This window comes from Ambystoma mexicanum, chromosome 6p (genome assembly GCF_040938575.1).
Source record: "Ambystoma mexicanum isolate Mex_15411 chromosome 6p, UKY_AmexF1_1, whole genome shotgun sequence".
In the NCBI taxonomy this organism is placed as follows: Eukaryota; Metazoa; Chordata; class Amphibia; order Caudata; family Ambystomatidae; genus Ambystoma; species Ambystoma mexicanum.
Genome location: NC_090935.1, coordinates 1,519,565,735 through 1,519,586,468, shown reverse-complemented (window position 1 = coordinate 1,519,586,468; position 20,734 = coordinate 1,519,565,735). Strand labels below are relative to the sequence as shown.

Genomic DNA, 20,734 nt, shown 5'->3' with positions numbered 1-20,734 from the left:
CACATTAATGTCTCCACAGAAACGTTCCTAGTTATCTTGCCAGGAAACTGGCCGATTGCCAGAGAGAAGGGTGCTGGGATCTAACAACTCCAATCTCCTGCTCATTCCCAAGGCAAGATTGGCCATGGTTGAACAGAACTCCTTTGCCCACGCAGCCCCCAGGCTATGGAATGATCTTCCGCCTGACCTGAGGGCTTGTAGCAGCCTTCTGAAATTCAAACATGCATTTAAGCCACTCCTCTTCTGCTAGTTACCTTGGCGCAAACTTGCCCAGCCTGCTCATCCTAATCTTTTTTGTTCTTATATGTGTGTCCTTGCGCTCTAATGCCGGCTTGTCAATGCGCATTATAAATAAAATAAAATAAATGCAAAACCTGTGTTGTTGATGGGAGCAGGTAGGAAGTACCTATGTCCAGTGTGCCAGTCCACACTCTATGGGATTGGCAGGGACATTCGGGGATATGTTATCCAAATGGGAGAGCCCAAGTTCTGAAGACTTAAGTGCTGTGGCTATGTTACTCATTGATATGAAGGGGTGTAAATAGGGACAGTCGCACATTTGGTCAAAGAACAAATAATATTCCTGTGGTGGGATATTTTTGTGTGTGGTGTGAGCCAGTGGCACAAAATGTGATGGCAACGTTTTGAATTAATCTGAACCACTGGCACTACTCTAGGCAACCCTATACATCACAGTTTTTTAGGCCATCTGCGCCATTGCAATAGGGGTCCAGCCATATGCAAATCAATCACGTTCTTCCACCAATAGGATCAGCCCGGCTGAACTGCTAAGCCAGGTCCCCGTTTTTTAAGTCCCTTACTCGGGCCAAGAGCAGGGTAAACAAATGAGGGAAGAGAAGTGGCGAGAAGCAAAAAGCAGTTGATGACCTCTAGCCTTGAGGTAGTATACATCACCTGTGAAGTGGTTGGGACAGTTTAATTCTGAAAGTATTTGTTTGAGTCATTTTTTGGTTGTGAGAGGTTTGAGGCGACTTATTTTTCATTAATCTTTGCTGGGGGTTTCAATTGGGTTCCGCTTATTTTCTATATTATCTGGGCCTGTTCCATAAAATCAAAGTCTGGCGAATAAGTGTGTAAATGCAGGAGCTTCTGCTTCAGGTATTTTCCTGAAATTAGATGAATAGCCACATTTTTAGCAGTTTTCTGAAGCTTCGATTTAGAGGATTGCTTGCTGTCCCCTCAGTTGTGCTTCCCATATCAAAAGAGGTTAATGAAGATTACCCCTGCTAGCTGCGCAGGGAGTATTAATTCTATTAAAGACTAGGAGGCAAGCATTATGCTTCATCTTCATTTATTTCTACTCTTCAGCAGTTCAACAAAACACATATAAAAACTTTGAAAAAGTGTTCAACAACTTTTCTCATTTTCAAAACTACAAAATCCATGAGTCTCTGTAGTCCATGCCCTCTAAGCCAGTCACAACCCACTTCCTGTGCTTGGACTCCTCCTCTACTTTTACTTGCTCTGAAATGTTCATAACTTCCATAACTGATCCTCGCTAACGATGCAAAGTTTTCTTTAACTTGAGAACTCAACTGCCGGCGAACCTTCGGCCTCCTGAATCACTCTGCTATCTTCAGTTATTCTTCTGATCTTCCCCTAAAAGGCAATACAATAGGAGATTTTAGGGTGGAGTCTATGTAGTGTACTTACTAACATAATACAATGCAATTATAGACAGTACAATACTCGGGTGGGAATTTAATGCTCGCCTCCTAGTCTTTAATAGAATTAATACTCCCTGCGCAGCTAGCAGGGGTAATCTTCATTCTATGACAAGACTGGAGGCGAGCATTATGCTTGTTCAAAGCTCCCCAACACCGTACCTGCCAGACGCTCTGCTGGTTTAAAATAAAATTCTTTAAACGTGCGATCACACGACCAATCTGCTGCTAGCATGATTTCACTTAAAAACACTCCTGCTCTCACGGCTCTCGAGGCCATTGCTCCTCTCACTGAATGAGCCCCATACATGCTCACATTCACACCTGCTGCTTGCATAATCTCTTTGACCCATCTCGCGATGGTCGCCATAGCCACTGCGTGAAAAGGCTTCCTACTTGCTATTAGTAGCTGTGTGGTGCCTACCACCCAATTTTCTGCTGTCCTGCTCTCGTACTCCTTAATTCAATGTGCCACGCACCATTTTGTATTATTCGGGAAGTAGGGATAATGGACCGTAGTGGTCCCTATCTTGGTCCCCCTGACTATCGAAAATGTCACTCCTCCCGGTCCGAAAGACCTTCTGTTAATCTCCAGAGCCCTCACATCCGACACTCGTTTGCAGGAGATCAGATATAATAGCATAGCTAATTTGCCTGATAGCTGCTTGAGGGAGAGGTATTTATCTGTTGGCCAATCTGATAGAAGACGTAATACTACTGCCACGTCCCACGTTGTACTATACCTGGGCTCTGGTGGTACTCTGAATTTAGCACCTCTGATGAGCCTTACTACTGCAGGGTGTTCTCCTGCTGGGGCTCCTTCTATTGGCTTATGACCTGCTGAGATTGCAGATCTGTACACACCTATCGTGCGGAAAGCTCTCCCGTTCTGCAACAAGTTTGCTAAGAAATTCAGTATCTCCACTACAGGAGCTGAAATGGGATGAACACTTCTGTTCTTACACCAGCTTGTCCACTTAGCCCAAGCTGCGTCGTAGCTCCTCCTTGTGGATGGAGCCCAGGATTCAGTGATAAGCTCTGCAGCTTGCATCGAAATTCCTGGCAGTGCCCAGCGTCTCCTCATATCCTGCACGTGGCTAGCGGGAGTGTCCCTCTCACTCTCAGAGGATGATATGACCCAGCTGGGTCCGTGAGCAGTCGCTCTCCTTCGGGGAGCACTCTGGGTATGTCCGTCACTATCTCCATTAGTGTTGGGAACCACACCTGAGATTTCCCAAAGGTACTACTAACACCAGCTCCGCTTTCTCCCTCCGACATTTCGCTAGAACTCTGCTCAGCATCATGAAGGGAGGAAAAGCGTTATGAGGGCCTCCTGTCCACTCTTGCAGGAAGGCATCGGTTCCCTGTGCTCCCGGATCTAATCTCCAGCTGAAGTAAATTTTCGTCTGAGCATTGAGCCGGGAGGCAAAAAGGTCCATTCGTAATGGACCCCATCTCGTGTTCAGCTTCTGAAACACTGCTGGATCCAGTCTCCAGTCGCTGGAGTCTGTCAGATAACGAGAGTTCCAATCTGCTACTGCGTTCAGTGTACCTGGCAGATACTCTGCCGTCACTGACGTCTCAGAAATGCCACAAGTCCTTCGCTAGCTCTGCTAGTATTTTGGACCTCGTACCGCCTAGGTGGTTGATGTAGCGTACTGCTGATATGTTGTCCATTTTCAACAGGACACAAGATCTCACTCTTTCTTTTGTGAATGCTTTGATCGCAAACGATCCTGCCAATAGCTCAAGGCAGTTTATGTGGAGCCGAAGCTCCTCTTTGCTCCACTTGCCTCCGGTCTGTAAAGATCTGCATCTGGCGCCCCAGCCCTTCCGGCTGGCATCCGATTCTATGATCAGGTCCGGCTTGTCTCGAATATGGCTCGCCCATTCCAGGCATCCATATTCTTTAACCACCACTCTAGCTCCATAATGGACTCCTGATCTAGCGGTACTAACTGATGATACTTGAGTCCCTGTTGAAGGTGTTTTATCTTCAACCTCTGCAGCGCTCGGTAGTGCAAAGGGCCTGGGAATATGGCTTGGATAGATGCTGCTAGCAACCCCACTATCCTCGCCAAGGTTCTGAGTGATACTTGCTGCTTTTCTAAGCATGCTCTGATCTCTCTCTTGATATCTCTTATCTTCCGAGGCGGAAGCTCCAATGTCGCCTTCTTGGTATCTAGCACAAAGCCTAGGAAATCTAATCTCTTCGCTGGCGTGGTATCGGATTTCTCTGTATTCACTAGGAATCCTAGTGATTCTAGAAGGTCCTGTACCCATTTTGTCTGATATACTAGTACCGCCCGATCCTCTGCAAGGAGTAAGAGATTGTCTAGGTAAATGATCAGCCTGACACCCTTCTCTCCGATTGCTGCAGCTACCGGCTTCATCAGCTTTGTGAAAGCCCAAGGTGCTGATGCAAGACCGAATGGCATCGTCCTGAATTGCCAAAATTGTCTTTGCCAGCGAAAAGCTAGGAATGGTCTGTACTCCTTGAGCACTGGGACCATCAGGTATGCGTCCTTTAAATCTAGGCGCGTCAACCAGTCTCTCTCTCTCAGGGAGTCCCTGAGCTGATGGATGCCCTGCATCTTGAAATGTCAGTATATGATCCATCCGTTCAGCTCCTTGAGATTTATAACCGGGCATACTTTCTCTTTCCTGTGGACCAGGAACATGTTGCTCACAAACCTTGGGGTTGACTTGCATCTCTCTATCGCCTGCTTGTGCACTAACTGCGCTAACTCGCTGTCTAGGCATGCTTGTTCTGCTTGTGCTAATCTCTGACCCTGGGGTCTGCCCAGCTGTACTGGTTCTTCTATGAAATCTAGTTGCAAACCTCTGATGGTCTGCAGTATCCAGGAATCGCTTGAAAGCACGCGCCAATTCTCTAAAAACATGCGCGTCCTCCCCCCTACGGGAGGATATTGAATCGCTCTCGCCTGGCATAAAACCTTGACCTCATCCTGTTCCTCTGCACCTGCGGCCTCTCGGGAATCTCCCTCTGGACGGGAAGAAGGTGTCTTGGCCTTTGTTCTCCCAGTATTGTGCTCTGGGATTCTGGGACCTTCTTCCTCCATGGCTGCGACCGACTGCTCGACCCCTGAAGCGGCCGGTCCCGCCAAAAACTCTACTTGGGAATATTTCGCGGATCGATGCCTGTGCTTTCTCTAGTGAAGCATATGTTTCGACAAAGCGTCCCATCTCCTTCCCAAATGTCTCTCCAAACAGGAGTCCCTGGGCTCCTTCTCCTGCTTCATACGATGCTAAATCACTAAGTTTCGAGTCTATTTCCAGGAGAAGGCCTCTTCTCCTTTCTGAAGCAATAGCACAATTTGCATTTCCGAGGAGGCATACTGCTCTCTGAGCCCAGCCGGCGAGAGCGTCGGGGTCCACTTCTTCCCCGGTATCCTTCGCCCTCTCTGCGAGGTCCTTAATCTTGGCAAGTGGCCCAGCCAGGTCCAAAACCTTCTCCTGGCAGCTACTCCAGGATCTATCAATGCCCTTGCGGGGATCTTTAGCCGACTTTGAAACAAAGGTTAGCATCTTTGAGTCGAGTTCGGGGGTCTCCGCTACCTTTACCGGGAGGTCCGGCCGCGGACACTCTACCCGTAGGCGCTGTCTCACTTCCTTATCCAGCGCTTTGCGTAACCTTGCAGCCATATATTGTGCTACTCGGGCGATGGTTGCAACTCCGTGGACCTGGGATTGCGGATGCTGTCCGGGTCAAACATATCCTCCTCGGCTTCCAGGAGGTGTTTCTCCTTACGCGCCCTCTTGCCCCCACTGGGTACAACCCAGTCGTCTTATGTGACCTCTTCATCTCCCTGCGAGGTCTGATCTTCTACTAGCTCATCTTCCCAGCCTGGGTCTTCTCCTGTGTTATCCTCCCCTGGAGAGGGGGTCATGAGGTGTGGCACTGTTTGATGCTGTAGATAAGCCTCTTTCAACTTTGCAAAAGCATCTATTACCTCAGGGGCCTTGTCTTCTGCCCCGTCCAAAGAGCCCTGGGGGTCGTCAGAGGATTTCCTCTTGAGGGCTATCTTACTCCCCTTGAGCCCCTCTTCCAAGGGTTCTGTGGGTGTGCGCTTCAAGTTCTTGGTGCTTGTACTGGGCTGGGGGAGCATAGCTTCCAATGACTCCAGCCTCTCCTGTAGGGGTCTGACCCCTTCTGCCACTGCATCTATAAGGGAGCTTCCCAGCACTTGATTAAAATTGGCAGCAAGGTCCTGAGACTGCTCCTCCTCGCTCCACTCAAATTCCGACATCTTTTTGCTGTGCTGTGTGCCTAAAATACCTGAGACAGGTGTCTTAGCACGCCCACTGCTCCCTTAAAATGACCTGTTATTAATATGTATATATATATATTTTTTTTAATTTATTTTTTTATTCTTTTCTCTGTGGCTGCACCAACTTAAATGTCTTTTGCCTTCCGGCTGTTGCGAGATACCTCGCTTCACTTGCGCTGTTTTCCCGCTGTCTAGCAGTGAAAGGTGCTCAGGGCTCTCCTGTAGTCTGCCGCACCTGCTCCCTCAGCTGATACTGTCCAGCTGATGTTGTCGAGCGCGGGCGATCGTAGGATCGCTGAATATTCTGACAGAAATGTCTTTATCTTGCTCATACGAGCTATCCGTGCAACGTGTCTGCTCCGATATCATAGTCGCTTAATAGCGACGATCGCACTGATGCGCGAGGAGCTCGCGCTAGATCCCTCCCACCTGCGGTTGGGGGCCTGATTGCGGGAGTGCCGTTGGCTGCTCTCTCGAGCAGTACCCCGCCTACCCGAGGGTGGGGGCTACCGCTGCGATGCTGCGCTGCCGTTTAGGCACACTTCTGTACTCGCGTGCACCTACTCCTCCCACCCGAGGGTGGGTTCCGGTCCTCGCGAGTGGCGGTACGCTTAATGCGTAATCCACGAGGCTGGCTGCACCCCTGAGGTGCCGAAATTGCGACACGGGCCGCCGGCCTCGCGGACTCTAAGCTCCAAATTACCTACCTGATGACCGTTCATACGAGGTGAACTCCTCGCTTCTATAATGCTCCAAGCCACTGCTAAGTGCCTTTTGTACCGCGTACGCGCGTACTACCAAAACCCAAAGCATAATGCTACTCACTTCAAATCATCTTCTGCTCACATACTTGAGCGCATTTGTATATAAACCATGACATTTCTTTACATTCAACCACTCTTTTCCAGTCAATACACAAAAACATACGGAGAGGGAAAATGATGGTACTTATCTGCTTGAAGAGCAGTAAAAGAAGAGTAGGAGTCCAAGCACAGGAAGTGGATTGTGACTGGCTGAGAGGGCATGCACTACAGAGACTCGTGGATTTTGTAGTTTTGAAAATGAGAAAAGTTGTTGAACACTTTTTCAAAGTTTTTATATGTGTTTTGTTGAGCTGCTGAAGAGTATTAATAAATGAAGATGAAGCATAACGCTCGCCTCCAGTCTTGTCATAGAATGGCAATGCAGAAGTATTGTTTCAATATTCTCAAGATTTCACAGATGGCTGCTAAAAGATTGTAAAACTTGCTTTCAATTAAGATTTCTTGGAGAAACGTCCTTACTTAAATTCTGATGGGTATGTTGAGATATGCAACGCTTCATTTTATCATACCATTTTGCTCACAAACATTTGTTAACTTCCCTCACAAAGGTCACCATACAGATAAAACACTGGTAACATTATAAACCTACAACTAACTAATTTAAGACTTTTTTGTGAATTGGCACTTCCCAGTGAAATTATTTCCATTAGGTAGCATTTTTCTGTAGTGGCAATGTTGTCAAAGAATACAAACACATAAATTAGATGGAATATGTTTCGACCTGTGTGTGCAAAAGGCAATCGTTATTAGAATAACAAGGTATAGGAAAGTTTACTTGGTTTTGCAGTAGGCCACAACACACATGATGCCAACTACAAGGAGGGCAATGCAGATGCCAGTTATGGTCAACACTCTTTTCTGATAGAGTTCCTCAGCTTCTAGAAAAGGGACAAAAGAAGACAAAATTAAAATGCAGGCTTCAAACAATGTTAATGTCTCTGTATATGTGATATATGTATATGCATATACATATATATAGCAAAAGACGGAGCGGTCAATAGATGGATACAGAGAAATCTACCAGTAATAGCAATAAATCTAATTTGCTACAAGTAAACCTATGAGCATGCTATGTTATACAATCACAATAATAACTGATTCCATTTAAACTACTCACATTTACCAATTGCTTCCAGTAAGACATGCTTACTTCTACATTTTGTAATTTATAAACAAAATGATACCAAAATGAAAGGTAAAACGTTAAATGTGTTACCTATAAATGAATTCATACTATTAGTCACACTACAATAATGTTTAAGCTGTCTTGTCCACAAGGACAATACCGCTACTTAAACCCCCCTGAATAGATCTTGCAAGGACAGCTGGAATCTAGGCTCAAACGCAAACTTTGTATTATACAAACTATGTGTAGAAAGCAGGAAACAAGGCTAGTGGATGTGAATAGGCCATTCGTCACCACCACTCAGAGTACAGAATTCCGTTAACATGCACTTCATGTTTTGTTTGTCACTCTTCTCTGCAAACCTGGTAGAATATTCCTGCCATCATTATTTTCGTTTTTTGTATCAGAAAATAATGACACCTCACCTTTTTGTTTTTAATTTCTACACTCAGAAGCACATTCATGGGAGACTTTCAAGGGGCTGAGTAAGCATGTGAATGATTTTGAATGCAGGGGTCAAACACCCCTTTACTTGTAAGTTAACAGGTCTCATGCTAAGGAAAAACATCAAAGACTGTGGAATGCATTTGTATCTAAAGATAGAAATTAGAAAAACAACATGCAAAGAAATTAAGGGAATTAGAGAAGAGTGACAAAATCTGCTTGGTTTCATAAATCAATATAATTAATTCTGGGAAAATATTGGAAAGACGAAATTGCGTACCTTTTCATGAAGAGAACCTCAGCGGCCTGCAGGATTTACCCTATATTCACACATAGTATACCTGAAATTCCAGCAGTCTTTACAAGAAAAATTCAGAGTAAAATCTTGTTAGATTTTGAAACTAGAGTTTGGCTTGTAATGTCAGAATTTACAGAAAGCAGTCCTTTTCTGTCTACTACAAAATTAAGAGTATCTGCTGAAAGAGAAACTATCAATTAGTGGTGCAATGTATCTGAGAAACACATATTTAAGCTGCATAGCATTCCTTGCAGAAACAGGGTCTCGTGACCTTGCAACAGAACTATTCCAACATAAGCACAGGTTCCATATCCCTAAACTCCCCTTGGCCATCCTCTATCTGTGCCTATAAGGAGCACACCGAGTTATCTTACTGCTACATGTCCATAGCCACAACACTTGATAGAGCGGAGCTAGAGGGATGGCAGGTCTGTGAAATGGCAGAATAGCTTGGTTATTGAGAATTACTCCATGTAATCTTGACGTTACCCTTGCATCCCCTTTCTCAGAAGAATCCAAAAAGAAATGATTATATGCCCACACAAACATCCAGTAATTCTAACCAGTACCTCCTTTAAAATTCCAACTGTACATGACATGAAGGCGGATGGAGCTACCTAGTTCCTTGTTCTGCAGACATGAATCCGTGGAATTTTGAAGGCCTAGGACTTAGAGATCCACACTGCCTTCAAAGGACAACCCTGTATCAAAGGGGGAAGAGATGCTTTTACAATAAGCTTTCTAATATATTGATTAGCATTTGTAAAAGGTGCTTCACTATTTTATAACATTTCCAAAAGGAGGCAAATAGTCTCCTGAATTCTCTGAGGGCTTACCGTAAAGGAAAGTCTGGGAATGACAAAGACAGCATAACTACTTTCTGAACTAAGTGAAAGGCAAAGCAAATCTTGTGAAGAAAATGTGGTTGTGGTTCACCAACTAGAGGAGTCAACTAATAAAATCTTAAAACAACAAGGTCAACATAGAAAACAATGCAAGTTTACTGAAATGGAAGCAACACCTTACAAGGAGGATTCAAGAGAATGACCTGTTTGAAGTTCTAGACACTAATGTATCTAAAAACTCCAACCACCTGGACCGCCTCACACTTTAAGGTTGTTATGGCCAGGCCAATCAGAAAATATTCTATGATGACAGCAAAAAATCCATGCAGCTTCAACGCAGAAACCACAGTTGAAAGGAAATCCAATGATGAAAGCAAACCTTTCATGTTCTTGGCCTCTAACAGCTAAACTATCCTAGCAACTTTATCTGAGAGACCTAATTTCTGTAGACCCTGGCACTCACATCTAAACAGACAGTCTCAGCTGTGATAGGTTGTGCACAGATAAGATCTGTAATTTAAGAGAGAATGGCTCCCAGTCTAACAGGATAGCATGACTCATTGAAATATTGAACCAAGTTATCCTGGCCAAGAAATGTGCTACCAGGTTAAACCAAAAACACAAAAAAGTTCTTTTGTAAAATCAATGCACCTTCTTTCTGTGAGGAATGCGATGATGGAAGAGAGTAAGGAGGGGATACTAATGTGTTTCCTTCAAGCTATTCACAGTCACTTATATTGTACTTCACTTAAAAAAAAATGTTAAAAACAGTAATAGCTACCCTTTCTTCTTGATCAGTTTTTATACAAAAGGGTAGTGCCAAATAGCGAAACTTGCTAAAATGAGGCAAGTCAAATATGATAGTCATCTCAGCTCTTAGCAATGTATTTGACATGAGATCATTATTTTTTTTTAAATCACACATATTTAAGATATAAAAAAATAAGGACGTTGGGTAGTATGCAGCCATGATTTATAATGTGTTAATAATCTGTGCACACCAAGGAGATATGCATCTCTAGCATACAGATTAAATGGCATATAAGAGTATCTGTTTTCGATTTAAAATGGCACATCAATCACAATCTACTTAGACATCAAGGATGACAAACTCCTATGTAGAGAAAGCAAATACATATGTCCTTCTTGGATACATTGCACCTTGAGATTAAACATGAAGAACACGTGATCTACAAGCCAAACTCGTGGTCATACACAAACAGTTGCTTTAACAGGTTATGGAATCTGTGAAACAAAATGATTGGTGATGATTAGCAGACATCAGAAAGAGCCAGATTATAGTACAGGAGTACTGCATTAGTAAAAAAAATAAAAAAACACAACAACAAAAAACTGTGATATGAATGTTAAAATGAAAGCAAAAGAGACAGGAAAAGAAGCAGCAGAGAAACATCACAGGTAGCAAGAAGGATAGGACGAGGAAAAAAAGAGGGGAGTGGAGATAGAGACAGAAAGGTCAGGTAAAGATCACAGGGAAAGACAAGGTCAATGGTTGAAGAGTCAACTGTAGGCCTGGCACAGCTGCTTGATACTAGAAAGAAGAGTGAAGGAATGTTGGAAGAAAAGATTGAAGCAGAGTTTGAAGGGATTTTCCATACAGCATAACTCATAATAATCTAAACTAAGCTAATGGGAGAATTGTTTGAAATTATTATGTAACAGCATTTGCTGTATTATCTACAATAAATTAGGTTAGGGAGATCCAGTTTAGCTTTATTATGATTACCAAGTCATCAAATATAACTAACCTAATGTAAACGATAACTAGCACCTTCAGATTCGAACACAATTTCAAGCTTTTGGAAGAGGCATAAACTAAAGCTTCTGGCAAACCTTGTTCTCTGCTTGGCCTTGGGATTTCTTACTATCCCTGTATCACCTACTGGCTTTCTGTGTGGGACTGAAGGATATGCAGTGATTGGAAGTTAATGACTGTTGGAAAAAGCTTGCTAACAACGTAGCTGTCAAGATTCTATCATTAATAATGCACATTTTAATAAGCATATATATTTTAATGTAAGATGCTCACAGGAGCTGAAATTCATAATGGGGATTGTACAATTATTGGTGTTACGTGTGCATATTTGGAGAAGTATTATCAGGCCAGAACTAAGACATTCTATTGACCAGAGCATTTTTTTACTAGATCGTTGTCACGAAAATAGAACATTAAGGTTTATTGGCACCTTGAAGTAGAATGTTTCTGTAATAACGTGGGTCACACAGCCTCAACATATATGAATACATGTGTTGAATATGGCATATTTTGGAAATGTTGCTGAGCTGTAGCACAAAAAGACTCTTGCATGTGTGTGCTCTTTGTAAATATAATTAGTAAGAAATGCAGGCTTGCTATTTTGATTATACTTGTATAGGGCTAAACTTTTCCCTCTCTGATACATGCAATATTCTAAAAAATATGACCTTTTAGATGAATTTAAGGGATGATTAATTAGCTGGTGACCTTCATCAATTAGTGCATCAGCCCCCATTTTGGCACGGGAAAGTATCAATAGAACGATACTCTGTCACTCTATGGATCCATCAATAAAGCAAGTATCAAAAGGATTTGTATAAATATTGCAAGGACTGTGAGAGATTGAGCAATATGGATGGAGGCGAGTGGAGGTGCATATTTCTGGTGATGGGGACGGTGGGTACAGTGTCTGTTTTTAAAGAGGGTGATTTAACTGAGTGCAAGATCTGGATTATTGGGACTCGATTAGTTTGTCTGTTTTTTGCTTAAGTTACAGTAACTTTTCAACTTCGGGAAACATTTCTTGAGTACGCATCGGAATCTTTATGACACTAATGGCAAATTTTCAAAATGGTTTATACAAAAGTGTAGGTCTTTTTGATGAAAAGCAAGGGCACATAACTTCTAAATTCATAGTAACCATATTAGCTCAAGCAATGCAAATAAACTAAAACCAACCTCAGTTCGCCAAGCTAAAGATAATTGATACGTTTTCACCCACAAATTAAGGTAGCGCTCCAGATAAGATCTTGAAGTGGGAGTATTTTACTTCCAAGTTTTAATTTGGGAGTTAGATTAATTCTATATGCTGGTCCATACATACGCATGAGACATGTTTCCTATTTTTTGTTGTGAGTATTTCTACTCCCTATTTTTCTTTTTTGGGAGTGTTTTTCATATTTTTAAGTTGTAAAAGTGGCTGATATACCTCTTGTCTGTAGGGCTGAATGATGGGAAGTTCAAATAGATGTAACTCATTTGTTATGTGTGGTTGCATAGACCCAATATTTAGGACTAGAAGCACCATGCTGGGATCATAAATACTGCATGAAACACACACATGCACACCTCATCTGATCACCCACCCAACCCACCAGCATCGATTGCCCGGTGCCCTTCCCACACATTTTCTTCCTCTTGTACCCACTTAGGCCAAGAGTCGAAAATGACATAGGCAAAAGTGAATAATGCAGTCTTTCCAATAACCAGAGTAAATATTGCAAACTACAAGTGATTTTGGAACAATAGTTCTTAACAATAGCTGGTGTTGCTCACATATGACTTACAAATGTCGCAAAAGGTCTGTGTTGAAATGGTTATTACATGCAGAATAAAATCATTGCTTGAGGTGTATTGCTCTCATCCGTATGACATAAAAATATATGCATATTGTGACGAAATCAGGGAATTCATCCAATATTTGCCAAAGGGGGAGCCACCTCCTTTGGGACTAGGGAGGTGAGCCCGCAACACAATATATCCCCCTGGGGACAGGGCAAGTAGGATCTCACTGGGGGTGATCCCTCTTTAAGGGACAAGGTAACCCCAAGCAGAGATGCTTCCATACCACCCAGTTGTACTGCAGCACAGATGTTTGTAGGATATATGACAGTTGAAGCATGTCCTAGCACGCAGGGCCATTTAAAGGGGACTGGCTTGGTTCTAAACCTAGCCTGATGACTCCCTTACCTGAAACCTAAGACCAATGGTCACTTCTCTCTCATTCTAGGAAGGAACTGAAAAGGATTGGAGCCCATGCAGGAAGAGGGAGAGCCAATCGTTCACTGAAGTCCAGCAGTCTGTGTTAGAGCACAGAGAAGGGACTGGATCCCTCACGGTAAACTGGAGGGCAGGACCACGTTGTAGGCATGGTGGGTGGAGAGCCCGTAGAAACACTTGAGTACGAGCGCAATACAAATAAAATATCAATATTAATGCTGCTGAGCCCAGAGAGAAGGCAGAGAACATTGAGCCGTCGGACTGAAGGAGATATCAGGGGTGTTGCTATGTCTGGAAAAGATCTGGGGCTATGATAATGCCGGGACCTTCAGGAATCGGGGATAGCTAGCCTTTTGGTTGTAGCTCCCGAGCATCTATCCGGGGCTACAATCAAAAGATCCGGGGGTACAGCCCCCTCAGCCCCATCCCCCGTAGCAACGTCTCTGGGAGGAATCAATCACTGCTGGAGCGACTAACAGGAAGAACTGAGCGCAAGTACTGATAAAGAGGACATCAGAGTCGAGGATCTGCAACAGCTGAATCAGCCGTCTTCGCTACCACGCACCGCTGCAAGAACACAGGTATGCGGCTGGTGAGAGTAAGCAGGAGGAGGGTGGAAATACACCAACGAAACTGGAAGGTGCTAACACTGAGCATAGTCTAGAAGGGGCTGAAACTGAGTGTAACTTGCGAGGGGTGGACATTAAGATTATACTGAGAAGTGGTCACACCCAGAAGCTGACAGGGTCTGCGAGTGGAATGCCCAACAGGGGAATGAACTAAAACGAAGACGTCTGTAAGGGGCTGATAATGGGAATATCCCAGAAGGGGCAGAATACAAAACATGAATCCTAAGGCCAGAGAGGCCAGCAAGCCTACGATGTGCAGAGATTGAGAACACCTTGCAAATGGTGAAAGGAGACTGGGAAGCCAGTGTCCTGAAGGGTCCATTAGTCAAGTCGAGCTAAGAGAGATAAGTACAATATCCCATCCTACCAGGTTGAAATAGAGACCTACTGTGAGTGTTAAACCAAGCAAGCTAGCGAGCGCCCGCCACTTCTATGCAGAAGGAAAGTTTTTGAACTATCGGGACAACTTATTTGGGGGTCCCAAGTCACATTGTCAAGGAGGAGGAAGACACAAGCACTGAACTGTGTACACTATCCCGTGTTCTGAGAGCGAGAAGAACAAGAGAGAAAACTGGGTGGGGGTCAGAAACCAGCCACCAGAAGCGAGAAGAACCAGAGAGAAAACTGGGTGGGGGTCAGAAACCAGCCACCAGAAGCGAGAAGAACCAGAGAGAAAACTGGGTGGGGGTCAGAAACCAGCCACCAGAAGCCAAAGTATAGTGAAGCCAACTTCCTTAGGCCAGATACATTGTTTAGTGGTAATGGTATGGTCGAAAATGGGTTGGAATAGGTTTGTATGTGAAACATCCTGATGAGCACCCGTTTATTGTTTTCTTTGTAGTTAGGGAACATTCATCATAGACATAGGGCTAGTTGAGGTTTATTTTCTTTAAATAAATATTGTTGAATCATGTCTTCTCCTCCGTTTCCTATGTCTGATTTACCACAATATAACGTTAGAAAAAGATGTAATATATATGTTCGTATAGCGAGTATGTCAAAATGCAGAGCTATTATATCATTCCCGTGAATATAATTTTTTCAAGCAATAGGGAACATGCTCATTTTAAAAATATGCAACATAAAAATACATTTTTTTAAATCAAAGGCGCTGCATGTGGCCGTGGTGACCTTAGTGTTTGTCCATGCTATATTATAAAGCTTTTATATAGTGCTATTCGCCATCATAGTGGTCTTGAGGTGCTGGTGGAAATTGATGGATTGTGTCCCCACCTGTGGTAACCAGATCCTATATCTGTGGAGGAGGAAGGTGGGAAAAGTGCAAAAGTGAGGGCGAGGGAGAGGAAGAAATAGAAAAGGGACGACCCGAATTAAAAAACGGGATGATACGATTTGGTTGAGATTAATGGAATGTGAATTTATAAGTACGGGTGTTTGTGTAATGGGAGGCTATAGATCAAATGTGTTTATCAATGAGCATTTCCAGTGATGCCGGTTTCTAATAGCTTGGAAGGAAGTACTAGAATGAGTGGACGTATGGTTGTGAGATGACCATGAGTGATGCAGGGAAGCCTTTTGAAGTGTGGATGGCCAGAATTGTCAGATAGATTTTTGTAGGCACGACCTATAATCTGGGGGGCTGCCAGACTGTCTGCCAGAAGTGACAGAGCCAAGGATCCGCTGAGTAAAAAGGTGAATGTGGAAAGCCACAGTGGGAGAGAGGGCATAGGGAAGAAGTGAAATCCACCCAACAGGAGTCACATGTGCCTAGCGAATCACTAATGTAATCAGTTATGAAATCACTAATGCAAGGTGCGGGGGCGGTGCAAGGTCAGTCCCTCACGCTTGTGCATCCCAGCTACGTACTAATCTTAGAACCGCCTTTGCACACTTGGCAGTCACAGAATGGATACACCCTTTGTTGGTTTGCAGCCTATATTCGCTACTTTTACTTCCCCAGCCGAGCATAATGTATAACTTTGCCAATTATATACACATTTACAGCAGTTATATTATATTATAATATATATTATATATTTATAAAACAAATGTGTACTGATCGTGCCGCAAGGCCTTTTATTTTAAAAAGAAAACCATGCTGCGCAAGGTCTACATAAACAAATAAAGTACCACTTCTTCAATTCCTTTCTTAATCACAGACACATTTCAGACCACCAATGAAGAATTCACTTTTGGAAAAGGAAAAGATATGCAAATATTTACACCCGCACGTTACTTTTTGGGTGAGATGTTTATGTTCAATTTGGGATATAAACGTCTAACTCGTGGTAAGGCTGAAGTGATAAAGTAGCTTCAGCACATCACTGCCTCAAACAATCCTCCACGACAGGGTGCCGAGGCCACTAAAGTGCGAAGATGGCAAACTTCAAAAAATAGAAAATCCTGCTGGGAGTCTGCCTGCCACCGATACAAACAAGTAACAGCAAAGCCAATAGTTGCAGCTTTGGCCGTTGTTCATGTTTTTCCTTGTATAGGCATACATTTAGGTTGGCCCCACAAACAATGGACCCAGCTCAAAAAATGAAATCTGAAGATCCGGTAATCACGTGACTATTTTGTAAAAAGGTTACATCTGGAGCTGAAGGATGCACCCTGCACCCTAGATAGCCCTCTAAGCGCAGCCATAACATTCTTCGTATCTCTGTACCATCCAGCATGGCATCATCAATTATGTTAAGATACACCTTCGAACCCCAATTACCAAGGGCTGTCAATTATGTCCAAAAGAACAGTTTAACCTCTAGTAATCATTTTCCTACGGGGGCCAAAAAGGATGATGGCACCACTCTGAAATAGAATACAGACAGGCATAACATACGAAGCCAGGTGCACGAGTGCAGGTACTGCTTGATCAATCACATTTGCAGCAAGATAAGAAGACTGTCCTGCACCGCAGCTCAGCGCCAGAATAGCCAGCAAGCCCACACAAAGAGGGCTTTAAAATCCATGTAAATATGCTAGTTACAACTAAAATCAGCAAGACCCATTAGTTTGACAGTAATATGCACATTTCTGGCTGAGGAAAATGTGAGCATCAGTCATTCACCTCTACAACAACTTGCTTTCAGGTTCCATGCTAAACAAGAGATCTTGGGCCTCATTACGAGTTTGGTGGTAAGCCGCTGTTACGACCTGTGAGTTTAGGCGATACTTGTGTGACTAGGCCTAATAAGCCTAACAGACTCTGCAGCAGAAAGGAGCCAACGCTGGGCCACCTGTGCCAGAGAGGCTCCAAGAGGTGTAGAGTGAAAGAGTTACCCGATGAGGTGAGCAGACACCAAAGAGTGGAGCCGAACTGCAACATGCTGTTGTGTGTCCCCACTTGTGATATGGATATTCAAGTGATTTTGAAAGCATACCAGAAGTAACAAGTCAGTACACCACAGCACTGGAGAAGAACAAATCAGAGGAGTTGAGGCAGACAGTCGCAGTGGAGCACCATGGAGTTGGCACAGGGAGAGGCCCCCAGCCCGGTGGTAAATCTGATGTCGTTTTAAACAGCTCAGGAACACACAGAGCAGCAAGGTGGGTGGGCGGGGTAAAAGGACTTAATTATCAAACCAATATGAAGTCCCCATACAAACAATCAACTGGCAATACCACCTGAAAGATGAAAAGAAAGAACAAAAATGTAGTGGAAGTGAAGCAGAAAAAGCAGAAGAATCAGTCCTTCGGGTGCCAGTAGCATAATGTGGACGAGGAAAGGTCTCATAGGACCTTAGTTAACTGGGGAGACTGACCCAATTGCTCTGGCTGTGACAAGGAGGAGGTCCTAGCAGCTGGATTTGCTTAGCACTTTGAAGGGAATAAAACTTCTCTCCCGTAAGATGGGCACCATATCCCTCAATAATGTCAAGGGCAGTGAATTGCGTCACGATGATCCTGGGTCATGAGGAAGTGGCGCATGCACTTTCTTTCTTGTAGGTAAAAAAGTGGCTCGGCACTATACTACTCAGTTGGAATTAAAAAGTCGCTTGGCGCTATGTACCTGAGACTATGTTAAATGTAGAGAACCTGAGAGATATTATCCCAGAAAGAACGAGAGAAAGAGAAAAAAGAGAGCGAAAGAGAGAGAGAGCGAGAGAGAGAGAGAGTGAGAGAGAGGCCATGGCACTTTATTAAGGACTTTCCAGTTTTGTAACAGATGAATTGCTATGCAAGACCCACTTGTGAATAAATTAATCTGAACTCATACTTCTTGTGTGACATGCTTCATCTATCTGCTGCAGAAGATAAAGTATTATTTTTGATAACTTCCTTTTCACATTTCAATTATTCAAAGTAATAGAGTGTTATGCGGTTTTCCGATGCATTATCTACAGCTCCACAAACCCTTTTTTAACCAATTTGGGGTTGTGGCACCGCTATATTGATGATATCTTGATCGTATGCAATGGTCCTCTGGCTCTTTTTAGAGACTTTGTAGAGTGGATCAATAGTCAAAACCGTTATCTAAAGTTTACTTCGACACAGAGTGATGCTGAAATTAATTTTTTAGATATCACAATCTGGGTCGACACTAGTTCTAACATTCTTGAAGTGAAACCGTTCCACAAACCCACTGATCGCAATTCCCTCCTGGTCTTTGACAGTTTTCATCCTCGTCATATTAGGGAAAACCTACCATTTGGGCAATTTTTGCACCAGAAAAGGAATAGTTCAACATGAGAGATCTTTCAGTCGGAGGTAAAAACTTTAAGTTTAAAACTTGAAGCTAGACAGTATCCGAAGAAAATAATTAAACGTGCACTGAAAAGGTCCACGAATAACAACCGAGAGGCACTCCTCTAATATCGAGATAGAACCACAGATAAGAAGAATCTAGTGTTTGTCAGTACTTTCACTCCTTTGGCCAATCAAGTGGTAAAAATCATCAGAAAGAACTGGCACATTTTGATGGGTGGATAATGCCCTTTAGACCGGCCATTGTGCGCGTTCAAAAGAGGACCGAATTTAAAAGATCTCCTAACGGAAAATGACATTTCGAGAGGTTGTTCTCAACAGTGGAAAGTCACAGAGATGTGGGGCTTACCTAAAATGTTAGGGCATGCTCCCTGTGGCCAGTGTACGAATTGTTATCTAACAAGAAGAACTATACATGTGGATATAGGTTTGAGTAAACCGTGGTCACAAATGAATTTTACCAATTGTAATACTAGTAATGTAGTATATGCAATTTGGTGTCCATGCAAGAAACTGTATTTAGGGATGACCAAACGTAAAATTAAAGTGAGGCTTTCCAAGCACAAAAGCTGTATAAAAAATAAGGTGTCTACAGCCCCAATGCTCAATCATTTTGTAATGATGGACTATGGAGAGAACGACCTTAGATGGACCGTGCTTCTACATGTGGTTTCATCTCTTGATGGCAAATCTGTAATTAAAAGACTGCAAACAAAAGAATCATGGCTCATTTGTTTATTTAACACCACAGTGACAGGGCTAAACGAGGCAATTAACTGGAATAATGCAGTATGAAATCCGAGTAAGATTTTTATTTCTGGTATTGATAGACTAAGCGTTAAACACGGTTTATGGAAAAATCACATTTAATGCGAACTAAACGGGCGTAGTTTTGTTTTGTTTTGTGAGATGTAACTTTACCGCGATTCCAAATGGAGCTTTGTAAAGGCTAATATTCTGCTTTTTTACGTAGGATAAAAGTTTGCGAGTAAGACGCCAGCACCTACTGCAGCCAACATCAGCAGGATACTTACGGCATGCGAACGTGAATGGACTGCTTAACCGCACTAGAAAAGACTGTCCAACCACGATCGAGCGCAAGTGGACGCGTGCTGCATAAGAAAGGGTAAGCCACGCGCCATAATCGATATTATCAGTCGACTGACTGCTGCCATTAGATTGTAATATCTGAGCAGAGACACTATGGCTGTGTCTGTGATTAGCACGAACAGTAAAGATTTTGGTAACATGGAGCGAGAATATTTGTAAGTCCTATAGCCTGGTTTAAGTTTGCAGCTACTGAAAATAGTAGAGTATGGGTGCAGATGTCACACATTTTTTGAAAGAAATGTGGCTGTAAGGTTATCCATCAGTGATGCATCCAGTGGTAGTTTAATCTGCAGCAATTCATGCCGCCAGCTAGCCAGTTGAGCTTAAGAGAGCACCTTCTGTGTTGTTTTGGAATATGACTCGGTGGATGCGGTTGCCATCAATCGGTGTGTTTATGTTTTCAGATCTTTAATCTAAGTTCCTTATAGTGCCAACTAGCCCAATACCCCCTGTTCATTCGCGTTCCAGCCTGGCCTATTTGCCTGTACTTTGTATTTCATTGAAGAACATGATATTCAATTAAATTCAAAATACTTTATTTCAGGAATAAGCTCATAAAAGTACAAGTGTAGATTATAAGAGCTTCAGGTCACAATGCAGTAAACAGACATACAATTAAAAAAAGAGGGCTAAAAACGTAAGCTAGAAATATAATCATAAACAATGATGTAAATCTGTTACTACCACTCAAGATGCAATAGTCAAGTATACAAGAGAGCTTACGACTGATCAGTCACACAATGTTTGGATCTTATCCATCACCATCTAGCCAAAAAGCTGGATACTGCAACGACCACGTCCTAATGACATTTCAAATTG

At 43.2% G+C, this 20,734-nt stretch overlaps 1 protein-coding gene across 17 annotated transcripts in view; it reads right to left on the bottom strand.

The window, feature by feature from the left end:
- Positions 1-20,734, bottom strand: part of NRG1 (neuregulin 1) — a 2,309,699-nt gene that overhangs the window by 198,609 nt on the left and 2,090,356 nt on the right. For all 17 annotated transcript variants that reach the window (XM_069626364.1, XM_069626365.1, XM_069626367.1 and 14 more), the window contains one exon: positions 7,577-7,679. In XM_069626364.1, coding sequence (XP_069482465.1) covers positions 7,577-7,679 — 103 coding nt within the window. The remainder of the gene's footprint in view (positions 1-7,576; positions 7,680-20,734) is intronic.